The following is a 16,328-nucleotide window of genomic DNA, read 5'->3' on the forward strand; positions in this document are numbered from 1 at the left end:
TGAACACAAGAGGATGAACACGGTGACCACAGCAGTTCAGCATGCATGTTGGTCATAGCCAATGCCTTGAGATCACCAAACACAGAAAACAATGTTTAAGCGCGTGGAAACCAGACACTGGAAGCAGGGGTGCTGAAAACAAGGGACCACCAAGAGCAGAGCAGAAGGAGAAAAAGTCTGTCACTTCCTGCTTTATACTGAGCATGAGGTTTATAGTATGGAATACTTTCTTGGCCAGTTTGAGTCAGCTGTCCTGGTTCTGCTCCTCCCAGCTTAATACACCAGCTGATTTCTTGTAAAACATGAAAAACTGAGAAAAGGCCTTGGTTTTCCCAGCAACAACTATAGACATCAGTATTTTTCATCATTCTGCTCATACTGAAGTCTAGAGAACGCAGCAGCTGCTGAGAAGAAAATTAATTCTATCCCAGCCGATCATAAACATTGCCTAACAACAAATAAAATATATCATTATGTGTCATCAACCTTCTTCTCACACTAAACCTACAATGCTGTAGCTACTGAAAAGAAAACTGACCCTATCCCAGTCGAAACCAGGACACTGACAGAAAAAAGTTGCCAAGACCAGGAGTATAGATGATTCAGGGATACTCACCAAAGGGAAATAATAGTGCTCTCTGCTTCTTACAAATTGTCACTCATTAGACTGGATAATGTTCATGTGATGCCATTCTGTTATTGCTTTGCTCAGCAGTGAAATGGTTGATCATAGTGCAAGTTTTAATAAATTATGTGTCATTTTGCTACCCGTATTCAATAGATGCATAGAATAATTGACACTTAGAACTATTTTTGCTGTCTTGTGTTGAAATTGCTGCCAGGGATTAAAGATTTGTTTTAAAGTTGAAGCTGGGATTGACTAATGCTGTACAGTGCTGAATGACCACCAGCAGCTTCAGAATGGATTAAGAATAATTTCCAGCTCTAAGGGGTAAGGTGTGCCATTTAAATTAACGCGTGGAGGGGATTCTTAATTCTGGCATAAAGGAAGCTATTTAAAAGATAACCTGATGAGACCCATCTGTTTCCTTGGCTGCTCTAACAGATCCCATCGGACTTCCGCTCGTGAACATGAGAGGATTTTGTAAACTGGTCTTTTGTTAATTTTGCCAAAGAAAACTGAAACTTTTGAAGACATCTTGAAGATAGCTGGATTCATGAAAGAAAAAGATTGGCGTCCCAAGCCACTGCCAGTTTATAAGACTATTGCGAACAGTTCCTAAAAGCGCTACTCTTTTTTTCCCATGCTTTTTGGGGTTAATTTCTTACATACCAACGCGTTGTTTCTGTTCCCTGCAGGTTCCTCGGCCCCACCCCGGGTGTACGCGGGGTCCCTTCCCCTGCCCAAAGGAGCCTTGCCCACCCCCGAGCGCGGAGTCCCCGCTCCGCCGGCGGTGGGCAGCGCTCTCCAGCCGCCGCCGGGGGTGGGAGGGTCCCGGCGGGGAGCGCGGACGCGGCGGGCGGTGCTGGCAGCGCCCCGCACTCCCGCGGCAGCTGCCGGCGGGGGCCATGGGGAGAAAGAGCCTCAGCCCCGGCGTCCTCGGCCTCGGCGTCCTGCTCCTGGCCGCTGCCTCGGGGGCTGCGGAGCCGCCGAGCTGCGAAAGCGTCCGGAAAGTTTTCCAGCTGCGGCAGCTCGGCTCCCTCAGAGGCATCCCGGAGTCCCCGCGGGCAGGTAAGGGAAAGCCGTCGCGGGGCAGAAGGTGCGGGGTCGGCGGGTTTGAATTTGGTGCCGGGGGCGGCGATTAGCGGGTGTTGCCGGCGGGGGTTGCGCCGGTGCTCGCTCGCTCCGGCTCCGCGGGGCACCGGGAGCCCGCTGACCGCCTCCCTGCGCCCGCGGCTCCCGGCTCCGCAGCCGCATCGGGGGGTTGATGGAGTCGTTCTCGTGGCGCGGGAGGCTGTCTGGCTCCTTACTCAAGAGAGGAAATCGTACTTCTCGAGGTGTGGGCCCTGCAAAATCTGGAGCGCCCCGACACCCGCCTGAAATCCCCTCGTGCCCGTTTCCGTGCCGTGTCGATGCGGTGAAGAGGAGAAAGAGCCAGCTGGGGGGTCAGCCAGCTTAGAGCCTCCCGTGGGCAGGCACAGGTACATCGAACACCCACCGATCTGCCTCTTGGACCGGTGGAGTTACTCTTGTGTGAAATGAGAATGTTTTACACCGCTGCGAGGGGTGGCTCGGCACACTTGGTCTACTGGATGTCTGCCTCTGGCTGTAACCAAATAAAATACCCGATGAGTAATGGCAATTTGAGTATATCCTGGTATTTGTATCAAAAATGAAACTTTTTTTTTTGTCACTGGATGACAAATGATTTTACTAAGCATGTATGTAATAAAACGTACCTTCTTAGATTTGGGGTTTGTTTCCAGCCTCAGTTGATTTCAGAGTGCTAATCACAAAATCAAAATGCAGCTATTTTCATGGTTAGGGACATAGAGTTGGAAAACACTTTTCTTTTTTTCTAACACGTATCTGTAAAGTGTGTTCACGTACAGATGACAAGTTGACTAGTAAATGTCAGTCAGTGCTTTCCTGACAAAAAGTGATTATCAATGCAACAAAAGCTGAATTAACATCCTCTCTCACTTTAAAGTATTGACAGCCTCTTCCTTTTTTTAAGATAATCTTAGTGGCTTTTATTATCTCTGCAAGTTAGGATAAGGCATACTATGTTTATTCCTGAATGGGTTACTTTTTAATAATGCAGCTTTTTAATGACCCTGCTTTTAAAAATAACAGACAATCCCAAACTTAACACAGTAACATGGTGTGCAAATCAACGTGCTATGTTTAGGTTGTCAGTACATTTGACAACACGCATTGTCTTCTTACATTGTCCTTAGCTAAAGATTTTATTATTGTTGTCTCTAAAGAGAAAATAAATACTTTAATTGGAAAGCCTGATTAGGCAGGTACTATGCAAATGAAGATGTCTGGAAAATGAAATCTGAGTCAAAGCCTTGTCAGTGATTTAATTTTTTTGTGTTGATTATTTGTGGGAATGACATCAGTATGAGTTATATGGTATCAGTCTATCTATGTTCTTTCTATTCCCTACTCTAGCATAACTGTTACACTTTTTCTGCCACTGTAATTTATTTTGATACCATATGCTACTTGTATACTGGGGATAGGGAGAAAATGTTGCCTCAAGAGGAAAGAACTATTGTACCTTATATCTGTTCTGCCCTGCTCTTTGATTTCTTCCATTCCTCTATAACATTTTTATAACACTGCCCTCATTTTCTTCTTTTGACTTTTCTGTCTTTCCTGTTCCTGAAGAAAATGCCAGTTTTGACTTATAAGAGTAATAAAAGAATTTCTTTTTCTGCTGCTGCCCTGGCAAGCAGCAGTCAGCAGGAGGTGCGGTACAGCTGCATGGTCAGCAGCTTTTCACTCTCTGAAGGAATTGTGTTGCTGTGGGCAGCCTGGAAAACTCCAGCCAGCAGGGAGTTGAGTACAAGCATCAATGTTCTGGCTCTGAGTGGCTTTGATCTCGGACGTAAACGAAACAAATAATTGTGAACAGTAAAATCTGTTCAGAATTTGGGATGGCATTTGGCATTAAATGAGTATTTTAGAAGGTTTAGGTGTCATTGAAGATATTTGTAGGCTGGAAACCTAATGTGAAGAGGAAAGAAACATCACTTTTACTACTGATCTTCTGTGTTAAGCCTTCTTTTGAGGCAAGAAGTGAAAAATATTTTAAAACCTTTCTGGTGCCACTCAGAAATGTGTTTGTGTGTAATACACACACACATACAAACACTTTCTGTAGGTGTCCATTTGTCAAAATAGGTGTGAAAGCTGCCTTTGTAAGGCTTAGTTTTGTTGCTTGAATATAGGCATCTAGCACCATTTAAGTTTCCCTAGAATGTCTGAAATATCCCCACAGGGCCGGCAGATGCAATACCTCCTGAGAGATTTACGTCTTTCTGGAATGGCAGCAGGTGGGATACTGTTGGCATCTCAGATGCTCCCTGTGGACAACTGCACTGCATGGTCAGTGTGGCCAGTGGCATGTAGGAGCTACTCAGTTATCAAATGTTAGGTGTTGACTTCAGAGAGAGCTGTGTAGGTCCTTTGCCTGTATTCTGTTGCCTATGTCTCTTACTTTGGTTGTACTTTAGACCTAGCTTGTATAAGGACACGTTCATTTAAATGTCTTAAGCTGAACCACATCTTTTACATGGAGAAGGACCACTAGTTGAAAAAGAGCGGGGTTAGTGTGTTGATTTTTATACACTGTAAGGCTAACACAACAGTCAATAAAATTATAGGGAAAAGGTTGGCTTATATTTGCCTTGTTTTAATTGCATATATAAAAGGATTGTAGCATTCACAGTTGTATCTTTTCCTCTTCTTAGTGCTAACAAAAACTAAGGAGAGTTATATCAGTAAATCATGCAAATTGTAGTTCTGTTTCATTTGGGGACTGCCATGTGTTCCAAATTTGGGGAACATATATTTGAGTATATGTTAGCTCAAAACCCCCATGTGTTATTTTATATAATTTTCAGCAATTGGATGTGGCTCATGTATCTTTGAAGGAGCAAAAATATTTCTATCACCACATGCAGTAGTGCCAGGTATATGCACAAAGTTGATCTTGAATTTGATTTTGTATTATCATTCACATAACATGGGGTATCACGATGTTATAATTGGTGACTAATATTAAAGATAAATGAATATTTAACAAAACCAAAGTTTTTATTGCAACCCGGTAGCAATGAAGAAACTTGAACAACTGTGCTCAGTCTTTTCTAGCGGTGATTTGTGAACTACAGTACAGATTTATGCTTAGTCCCATCACGTGCTATGTAGAAATATTTGTCACTTTTATAATGATTTTAGATGTTAGTTGCAAAAAATGCTTCTTTTTTCTCTGTCTGGTCCTGTGTGACAAGTGTGGTGTTGTTGGGACTGTACAGAAAGACCTCAATAATTTAAAATCCCAGAAGAACCCTTTCATTGTATGGAAAAGCAAATAATATGCAAAGCATGAAATACATATAAAAAGACCTCAAATATTTGGAGTTTTTTGTGTATATATATGACTTGAATATTTAAAAAAATTGTTGTATGCAAAATGTTTTTTTTTAAATTCTTTATATTTCCTGTGTTCAATTTCTGCTAGTTTAACCTAAACAACTTTTGGAAGAATTCTACTTGTTTACCCCATATATACTAGGAAGAGATGGGAAGTGAATTGCTGTGTCATATCAGTTATTGATGATGAATTATATCACTACTTTTTTGTTAAGACATTGCCTAAAACATATATTTTTGTGTGTGTTTGGACATAAATTGTTAGTTCCTGAATACAAGCAGTATTTCACTTCTGGAGGCACAAAACGATCACAATGAAACAATTCTTATAAAACTATGAGTTTAAAACCAACAAAAAAATGGGCTCAGCTAAGTAACAGCTTCCCTGTCTCTGTCTCCCATCTTGCAACTTCACTAGGAAGTCAGTAGTGCTCAGTGGCCTTAGGAATTGATCTGGTTAAATAGAGAGCAAGGGACCAAGTCTTGGCTCTTCTGAGTGGAGTAGATTGGCTTGTGTCTACACTGCTTAAGGCTGGTATCCTGTAGAAAGGAATGACTGTCCTCACTAGACAGGCTTTGCCCTTGAGTCTTCTCTAGATCCAGTATGAAGTTCTTGTAATGACAAAGAACTGTGGATTTTCATGGTTCCAGTCACTGCAATTCAAGTAGTCTTAAAAATACGAAGGCTTTTTGCAGACAGTGAGTGCAGTGTAACATGTTAAGAAGGAGCCCAACCTCTGCTACAGTGTTGCCTATGGTGTCTTCTGAAAACAATAGGTAGAATGAACCATCTCTAGAAATGTAGCTGGGCACTGCATTGGCAAAAATCCTGGCACCATCTGGACAGAGCCACAGAAAGGCATAAGGTGATAGTTTAAGAGTGTGGACAAGTCAGGGCCAGGTACTTGAGTCTGATCCCTGCCTCTTTTAATTAGCAATGCTGAAGTACTTTAAGGCAGTCATAATGATAGTGATTAATGCTAAGTCTGCAGCGGCACCTAGAACAAAAAAATGAGTAAACGGGTATTATAGAGTGAGCATGAGGACTTCTGGCTGATATGGGTTGAAAATCCATTCTGCGATAATCCATTGTTTTGAAAAACTGCTTCCAGGCCCTGTGGCATTTCAGTGCTGACTTTTAAAAGACTGTGCATTGTGACAATCCTATGTCTGTTCTGGGATTTTTCAGACTCTGGATTTGATCTCCTGGAAGTATTTGGCTAAGTAGTCAGGCAGAAATTTACCACGCATCTGGTATTTTATTGTCCTGGCAATTAACGTCCTCATCTTGTCTGCGCTTGTTTATCTCAAGGTACAGAAAATGTGCAATAGTATGACTAAGACCATGAATGAAAGTTTGAAAAAGGTTCCAGAATTTCTGGAAATAGGTAAACCTATACCTCAGGATACTTACTTTTTATTCTTGTTGAATTGTCTTTTCCATACCCATCTAGATTGTTTTCAGCTGTAAAACTTTTCCAATATTATAAGCATTTATGTTATGGTATATTTATTACAGTCTAAGTTATTTCAATTCTAACTATCTTGTGATATTGTCTAAAACCAGATTGTGGTGTAGAGCCTTCAGAATCTGCTGCTGAAAAGAGCCAATATTCCTTACTGGAGCAGAAAAAGTTTTCTCACTGTATTTCAAAATAATTGGTTATTGACAAAACAATTTTTGTGGAAGATAGGAAGATTTTTAGTTGTGAAAACACAGGAATAGATGTGTGGTTTTTTAACACTGGTTATACTGAAATGGAACAACCTGTTTCACTTGCTGGTTTACATAACCTTTTCTGAAACATTATCAGTAAGCTGTTGCTTGTTCTGTAGCTCTATAAAGAAACAGCTACAAAGCCAGTCTGTGGATTTTGAGCAACCACTCCATTTTTATACCACTGAGTTCTTTTGCGTGTTGTATTTGATTACTTTTTCCTGACCATCAAAAGCAGCTGTGTTTAATGAGCTGGAACAGAACTAAGGCAATAAAATGTACTTTATATGTACATGATTAGCAGTCTTAAATTATAAAACAAAGTTCCGTTAGGGTTGGAAATGATATCCACGTTAAAAAGATGTTTCTTAAAAAAATGTTTACCATAAAATCAAAGGAATAAAAGACTATTAAAGAGTCACCTGAAACCATAAACAGATATTCATTATTGTTTTAGAATTTCACCAGAAGGCTAAATGTCTTCTTGAAGCTATTCTGAAGCTCATAATAAGCTTAGATAAAATTTCGTATTAGCTTCTGCTTTACAAAAGTTAAAAGGTTTAAAAGCTATGGTATTGCCCAATATTTGTGTAAAATATTAAGCACAGTTTGGGTAATAGAACTAATCTTTAGGTTATTTAATTTTAACACAAGTATTTATTATGCATGTCTGTGCCTACATACATATGGAACTGCATGTGAGCAGATGCTATCTATATTATTTGTTAATAGCTAAAATATAGTAGCTGAACGGTTGTACATACTGGAAAAATAACACAAAGGTGTGGTACTTCTCTGAATCTTGTAGGAAGATCATTGCTTCTAAGAAATAAAGCTGTTATTTACTTGGAAAGAGACACTCATCAAGGCAGTAGGAGAATGAGGAGTAGTACTCACAAGTTCTAATTTTTGCTTGATTTGACAGCTCAGCTACACACTTTGCCTGTGAAATTATGGTTTATTATACAACAAAACCATTGAGTAAAATGATGCTATATGTAGCACAATGTTATTTGTGTTTGAAGCAACTTGATAATGACGCTTAACCAAGTTTTCTTTCTTAAATCTTCAGTTCCAAGCAGAGGGAGGTCATTTATAGGTAGTTACTATGGTAAGGTAGGTCATCTTATATACATGCTAGTGAGGTGGTTTTTTACCATTTTAAATACTTCATAAAACAAAACAAAAGGCTCCCCAAATGCAACACAGCTACATTCTGCATTGAGAATAGTTTTTAAAGTCTCCTGCTGGCATTTGGGCCTATTTACAAGCTGTGTTAATGTTTCAAGATTGAGCAATTGTACTGGGAAAACTTCTGTAATGCACAAAATTGTATAATGTTTTTCTAATAAGTCACAAGAAAACTATAGGACTATAGTGATGTAACAGAAGCAAAATATATCTAGTTGAGTGTTTTCATTTTTTTAGCTTTCACAGAGGTTTTTTTTTCCCCTTAAATTATTTGGTATCTAGACTGTGTAATAAGTTTATTGAAGAGCTTAGTACTACTCCACTTGTCTCTAATAACATGAATTGTAAAGATTATGTCGTGTTCTAGATGGCAAACTTTCCAAATCTTGTTTCCAAACCTATAAATAATTCTGAACATGTACAAGTCTAACACTGAATTATCAGACTTGCTCTACACTTAACAAACTAAGACCAACTGGCCTGCAATGTCCTCAGTTACATTCTTGCTCTTTTGAAGATGGGTGCAACATTTACTTTTTCTCCCTCTTTGGGAACTTGCACTGGGTCAACAGGCTTTAAAAATATATAGGGAGTGGTCTTACAATGACTTCAAATAACTCATACATTCGGATACATCTCTTCAGGTCCCATGAGCTTGTATGGGCCAAGATTTCACAAGAGATGCCACACTCAATCCTCTTGACTACTGCTGGTTCCTCTCTTATTTAATCTTTGTCTCTAAGCACAGAGGCCTGGGCTTGTTGGTGAAGTCTGTTAGTGAATAGCAAGGCAAGTAAGGGAGTACATACCTCAGCTTTACTTGTGTCCATGGGCACTAAATCACCCACTCCTTTCAATAGCAGGCCCACTGTTCCTGGTTTATTCTTCTGTTGGTCACATAGTGGTACAAGCTCTTGCTCTTGATACCTCTTGCCATTTGAAACTTCCGTTGAGCTTTGGCTTTCTTAACAGCATTCCTCCACAACAGGGCAATGTTTCTCTATTTCTTAAAACTTGTCCACAACTTCACCTCCATCCTTTCTACAGTGAAAGGATGTAATGAGTTCCTTGTTTACCCAAGCCTGTCCCTTGATAAGTCTACCCACTGGAGTGTCGGAATGGACTGTCTACTTGATCAAAGGATGTCCCTTAAATACCTGCCAACTCTTCTGAGCAATGTCACCTTTCAGTGATTGATCTCATTTGCCAGTTTTCGTAATAAGCAGGTCTGCTCAACTGGGTTCTCTGTGGATATTGCCAGCAGGGACATACCCCCTCTGAAGGCTGCTGCTTCCTCTCCACTGTCTCTTCTTGCTGTCAGAAATGTTTATGCTTCTTGCCAAAGTCATTCCTCTCTTTCAAAATCCTTGTAATTCCCCAGTTAAAGTTTGATACAGCTAATGGTAATCTTCCTATGCAGCATGATGAGTTTGGGGCAAATGAGTCTCTCTGGCAGTTCTGTGGTATTGATGCACCTTCCTTAACAGCTTCTGTTGTCACAGATGATAGAATGACTGAGGTGGGAAGGTGCTTCTGGTGATCCCCTAGGAGAGGTCCCTTCTCAAAGCAGAGTCAGCTCCAGCAGGTTCCTCAGGACCACGTCCAGTCAAGTTTTGAGAATCCCTGAGGATGTAGACTCTATGACCTCTCAAGGCAACCTGTTCTAGCATTAGGCCATCCAGTCTTTGTTGTTTTTTCTTTTTTTCCTTTCTGAATTGGCTGCTTTGCCAAGGGTAGTGAATAGTTTACAGTATAGTGTATTTAAATTATTAAATAGGTTACAGGAAAAGGAATAAATTAAATTAATTTTAAATAAAGATAGACCACATTAACTTAAATTATAACATACTGCATACTGCCTAAATTGTGTGTTGCTTGTTCTCTTTTAGGTAAAATTTGAGAACAATTGTAGTTTCAAGAAATTTGCACCTTTTCATTAAGAGTAACAAACCCCTCTAAAAGTGTATTAACTAATATGATTCAGCCCTGTAAAATGTGAATGTTTTTATGTTGTTAGTAAAACAAAGTGGTCTATGTTACAACTGAGAGGTAGCATCAGAAAAACATGGCATTCTTTTTTCCTCTTTTCATTCTGTAGTAGGAATAGATTTGAATTAAATGTGACGGCCTTACTGTGATGAATCTGTTCTCAAATGAAGGTAAAAAAGAAGAAAAATTAGTTTTGATCAGGAAATCTAAAGCCTACAGCTGATTAAGAGGATATATCATTTAAAATTTTACAGTTTCAGGGAAGGGGTATGGGGCAAAAGCATGGTATCTCTGTGTGCATTTACTGTTACTGAATTTAATCCATGCTGGAAGCTAAACAGCTATAGCACTTTCCCCTTTTTAACCTCAGTGAATTAATCTTCACTACAATAACAACTAAATCAAAGTTCACAGTAGTCCTGAAGTTACACAAGGAGGAACAGAGGGAGAAATAGAAAGGCTGTTTAAAAATTGTGTGTCAGAACCCTGAAATTCTGTTCATCCACTGGCTGGTGTCTGGCCCAGCTCCCTTGTAGCCTGTATGGGTAAATCTTCCTTCCCCTGCACCGGAGGGGGATGTTAAGTACCTTGAGCTTAGTCTGGAGCTGAAACGTGTCCAACATATCTCAGATATGGAGGACTCCATCTGAGTTTTATATCTGAGAAGTTTAATATCTGAGAAGTTTTGTTGCATCCTACATCTAAGATGTGCCCAGGCCCAGACCAAGGCCAGAACAATAATCACATTACAGAATTCCTACTTCCTGAAGAAATCACAAATTAAATTATCATGATGTCCCACCACTATGGTGCTGACAAGGTTAAAATTCAGGAGACACTTTTTTCTACTGATGTGCCCTGATTACTGTGTGTTGCCCTTTTGCACACAACTCAAAGCAGAAAAAAAAGCAGCAGGAACATCAGAAGTTATGAATTATCAGCTTCAAGTGAGCACTCACTTTGAAGGGTTGCTTCATTAATTGGGTTTTTGTTGTATTGTCTTTTTTACCTTGTGCCTTCTATCTTAGAGGCAGCAAACAAAAATTTTTACTCTAGCTCTTCAGTAATAGTTGAAGCAATTTATCTAACTGCAGATCTCACATAGCAAATTATCCACCCACCTGTATGTACACACACACACACAAAAAAATACAGAGGGGAAAAAAAGCAGAGGATCAGAGGATGTTTACAGATGTCTTGAACAACAACAACAAAAAAACAGAAGAAAAGAAAAGGCATCATCCATACTCCATTTGAATCAAACATATTCCAGCCACTTACAAACCTTGCTTCTTCATTTAACAAACCAATGGTCTATGTCATAGAGAAAGTCTGAATAGTTGTTTGTAATACTTTGAATACCATGGAAACATTTCTAAAGAAGATATACTTTATATTTTAGGTTAGTGTTTAAGATCATAGACCTAGTTCAAAAATATAATCAATAAGGACTGTAATGAATCTCTGTATATTTGCCCCTAGAGAACAGCTAGAAAATCTGAATTCTTATTGATGACTTGAATACAACAGTCTAATTTTAATTTTTTTTAATTAGCCTTCTGATTCTTAATACTTTTCATTTCAGCTATACTAAAATAGTTAACCTAGCCCTGAAAAAAACTTTGGAGTGCTCCTTATGTTCCACTTGCAAATTAACAGTTGAACCTTAAAATTTTTTATACTTTTAAGTCTTTCTGTGCATTATTAATTCATTAATTCTGTTTGTGGCCTTCTATAATGATATGCTAACGTTTTTTGTCTAATTTAATCTCTGGAAAATGTGTATATTGGACGCTGCATCACTACAGAGAAGCAAGTTGAGAAAAGTGTAGCGGTGTGCATGAGTCTTCAGTGTGACACCATATAGTTCTGTTTTCTTGCTAATCATAAGTTCAGCTCATGAAGAAGAACAGAAGAAAGCTGTAATGTAGACAATCCTTAGTAAGATTATTCTAGATCAGTTTATCCTCTTTGTTGTTTAATTCAAGTTCAAACTACTGCTGTGTTTCTTATTCTGGCAGATGTGTTGGTCTTTTATAATGCTACCTAAAATCTTCTGAGGTTAAGAAGAAAATAAGGATAGTCAGGCATATAAAAAAGAATGAAATCAACAAATATGAAAATTGCTAAGAATTTTGCTAAAATCAATATTTGTATCTATATAATTACATTAAATAATTAGGAAAAAGAGGTACGTGAGGTAAGTGGATTGGAGTTCTCAGGCTGCTTTGTGAAACTGGAAGTAAGAGGAGCACTTTGAGAATGACTGCTTCCAGCATCTGGTGGAATAAAAGGATTTGGAAACTAAAGCCATTATGAGGTACCTCAGTGCTAATGATGAACTGAAAAAGCATATTGCAGGAAGACTGGAAAGGCCTTTTTTAGAATAATATAAGAGCAGGAGGTTATCTTCTGGATATCTTGAGATTAAGTACTTTGTTTAGTGTTTTTCTCCGTCTGAAACTTACGCAGTTTTGAGTATAAGCCAAGCTCAGTGTTGTTCTGAGTTGTCTTCTGTGTCAGTCTCTTCTGGTGCTGAGTGTGTTTCTTGACAAAGACAAGTTTGGGGCAAGGTCAGACATGAATTTAACGTACATTACATAGTAGAGTTTCTAATAGCTCTACGGGTTTCAGCTGCACAGGAGTTCATCTTTTAATACAGATGTTAGTCTAATTAGATGAATTGATGAAATTATGAATTTGTGCCTAACTGTTTACCTTCTATTTCTTGAGGGCATTTTATAGGACAGAAGTGTTCTCTTAATAGGCTTTGTTCATTGTAGAGTCCCAGTTCAGCTGTACTTAAATTAATGTATATATTAGTTACCAAATGTAAGTTTGAGCAGCAGTATTAATAATGATGTACTAGACACCTCAAAATTCATGCTTGCAGGTTAAAAAAAATCTGTCCTAGATTCGTAGTATCACAAGTGACCTCAGTCTCTCCTGCACGCTTTCTTCATAAGTCATGCTGGCTAGGAGCTTCTTTATAAAGATAAAAGACTTTTCTTGAACAGCAGAATTGGAGTTTTAAGGAAAACAGTACTGCAAAGAACTGCAAAATTGCTTGATTTGTCATTGTGAGACCAACAAACATTAATAGACCAGGTAATACAACCAATTATTTCAGAGCTCTCTGCTTTGTTTGAAAGTTAATAAAGTATACGTGCAAATAATTAAAAAGATAGGGAATCTAGTTTTAAATAAGCGAACATAAATAAAACCTTTACTTTTCAGAAAAGAACCTAAAGAACCTATACAGAGGGATAAAGAATACAATAAAACTGAAATGGGTATGACATTGAAATGTGTCCAAACAACTTAGTGACACGGTTCACCTCTTTTACAGTGTCTGTTACATGACTGGATGGCTGCCTGCCTTTTTTTGGACACCAATGAATTGCTGGTTTTGTTACAAGCAGAATATTCAGAAACCAAAAAGGAAAAAAGGCTGTTGTTATGCAATTCTGTGAATATTGCAATAAGTATAAACTGCTCCATATAAAAGTTAATATGAAAGTATTCACTATATACTGATCAGGAATGGACTTGCCAGTAGTGTGTTTGTAATACTTAGCTGTAGTTAGCTCTTTGCAGTCCAAGACTTACAGAAGAACAAGAGTACTTGCCAGGAGTTCAGTGTTCCAGATAATCATAGAATGGCTTGAGTTGGAAAGGACCTTTAAAGGCCATCTAGTCCAACTCTCTTGCAATGAGCAGAGACATCTTCAACTTAACTGGGTTGCACCTAACCCTGAACGTTCCGGGGAATGGGGCATCTACCACCTGGGCAATGATGTAAAATGCATATTTCATGTATTTCACCAACGTTAGTTACCAATATTCACAGCTAGAATAAGATTACAGTGTTAGAGAAATTACATTGTATAACATTAATTAACTCTATTAAGTGTACTCCTACCACAGAATTTTAGTTAGTATTCGCTTTTTTTTGTTTAACAAGACCAAATATCCTTAAAGCCTTGGTTATTTCTTTTAGGGGTTTATACCTATGTAAAAACCAAAGTAACTGTTTTCTGTGTATTTATGTATTGTGTACTACTGTTTTATAGTAATCAATGTAATTATCTCTTTCTCTAGGACTTGATCTCCAGGTTTGTACTTCTAAAAATCCAACATGCTGTACGAAAAAGATGGAAGAAAGATATCAGACTGCAGTGAAGCAAGATATACAGCAAGTGCTTCAAACAGCAAGTGCTACATTAAAATTTTTAATATCTCGTAATGCAGCTGCTTTTCAAGGTGAGGCTTTGAGCTTTTTGTTTCCCAACTTGTTTCATACTTTTCTTGATTTTCATCTTTGATTATTTTATGAAAGTAATAAAAGTTAACTGTTAATGTTTAGTTTCTCCTTGTGCTTTTATGCTTTCAAAGGAGTATTAAATCATGCAGATGATTAGAAATTGCATTGCTTTTGAGATTTGTGACTTTCAAAAAATGATTTGAATTGTAAACCAGTAACTTGGTATTCCTCTTGAACTCTTTAATTTGGATGACACTAAAATGCAAAATTATCACCTGGCATGCTACAAAAGACATTTTGTTATTCTAGTGTTTCTACCCACCATGTTCTTTGTCTTGTTCCAATAGAAATACTTGGGTATTGTTTTGGTTTGGACTAAAGCAGAACATTTTTCTTTGACTTTTCAAACTGATAGTTATCACTAGTGTAATGGGCCATTGATGTGCAGAGAGGTCACTGCTCACATCTATCCTGTGTAAAGGTCATCCCAGAGCTGGTAGTGAAGGGGGTGTTGCATCAGTTGGGAGGGGCAGACAGGACAGGTGACCTAGCCTGACCAATTAAGTACTCCATGCCATACACAGCATTCTTAATATAAACGCTTAGAGAACAAGAAGGTTGCTCTTCATCAGTGGCCCATGTTCATGGAGGACTTTACTTGTCTGTCTGTTTTTGAACCCATCCATGTATTCCTGAATCCAGTTCCTGTATCCAGTTCCTAAGTCCAGCTCCCACCTGCTACTGAGTCCAGTCTGGACCCTTGTCTGCTCTGCAGCATCAGTGGTGACCTCTACTTTCCCTTTCCTGGGGAGTGAAATTGGGACTAAAAGCTGCCCAGTTTTATCTACTGACCTGGCCAGAGAGGCGGGGAGTAAAACAGGACAGGTAGTTTGGTTTTGAGGATCATGTTTGGGATCTAGTTTTGTAAGCTTTCGAGCTTGACTTTCTAAAAATAATGAAAAATAATATTGGAGATTGAGTGACTGTTGTTCCAAGGCAAAATAGGAAGCTATCTGATAAATTAGTAGTTATTTGGGCTGGTGATAGGATTGCCTTTGAGCAATTACCTTCCATGCTATTCAGTTTTCTCTGAGTTAATAGGGCATAAGTTAATGTAGAAATTGGTTAGGAGCTGAGAACATGTGAGATATAGTGGCAATATGAAGTTGTATGTGATAGAAAGTGATAGAAATTTCACATGCATTGAGAACAAAGCCCTACGTTAATTTATCTACTAATTCATACTTATGGCCTTAATGACCACTTGATTGTGCAGGATAAGACGGGAACTTCATACAGGCTTAGGAATTTGTCCTTCTGGTGACTCTTGTTTTTAACCTGTGAGGCTAAAATGATTAGCAGAAAGGAAAAAACTGCCTAGCATCATAAAATAGACAGCAAAGTTCTGGAGTCCTAAAGCCTTCCATTTTTGAAATGTAGATGTCTAATACTAAAAACATGTAGTAGTTGCTCTCTACCTTCTGAAATTATTGCCATTTAGCCTTCTTAACACAGCTGTCAATGGCTGTCATGATCAGATCATTGGTAAAAAATGCAAAGAAATCTCTCCCTCCCTCTCTTCTGCTTTCATTCTTCCTTCCAGTTTCTGTATATTAGCTCTCTTTTTTTCACAATAATAGTATAATATGTTGTATTGCTTTCTTGACCTAGGGCTCCTCTTTTCCCTTACTCCTAGAAACAAAAAAAAAGCCAAAACAGCACAGCAATGCACATCCCTCCTGCCCTTAGGTGTCTGGATAACATAGTTGTGCAGTCCTGAGATTTCTCAGTCTTCACAAAAATGGGGTTTAAGTGACATTTAAGTGACGCTGAGTGAAATCAGGGCCCAGAAGATACATTTCTGTTGCTTTTATGTTCTGAGGGACTCAGTCAACGGGGTGTTTTCAGAGAGTGTGCAGTGGACCTGTATGCGAGTTCTCCCTGAAAGACAGGGATACACGCAGGCCTTTGAGGAGAAATGGTCTTGCTTCCCTTGAGCACAGTCTGAACAGTTAGTCAGTGTGGGTTCTAGGCCCTTCTCAGCTTGTAAAGATTGAAATTGTATCATCTGCCAATCCAGGAAAATGCCCTAAATA

The 16,328-nt window shown here is 38.8% G+C and overlaps 1 protein-coding gene across 2 annotated transcripts in view; it reads left to right on the plus strand.

The window, feature by feature from the left end:
* Positions 1-1,530: 1,530 nt before the first annotated feature.
* Positions 1,531-16,328, plus strand: part of GPC5 (glypican 5) — a 643,004-nt gene continuing 628,206 nt past the window's right edge. For both annotated transcript variants that reach the window (XM_069878636.1, XM_069878646.1), the window contains exons 1-2: positions 1,531-1,693; positions 14,070-14,231. In XM_069878636.1, coding sequence (XP_069734737.1) covers positions 1,531-1,693; positions 14,070-14,231 — 325 coding nt within the window. The remainder of the gene's footprint in view (positions 1,694-14,069; positions 14,232-16,328) is intronic.

The sequence above is a fragment of the Phaenicophaeus curvirostris genome, chromosome 1 (genome assembly GCF_032191515.1).
Source record: "Phaenicophaeus curvirostris isolate KB17595 chromosome 1, BPBGC_Pcur_1.0, whole genome shotgun sequence".
Classification (NCBI taxonomy): Eukaryota; Metazoa; Chordata; class Aves; order Cuculiformes; family Cuculidae; genus Phaenicophaeus; species Phaenicophaeus curvirostris.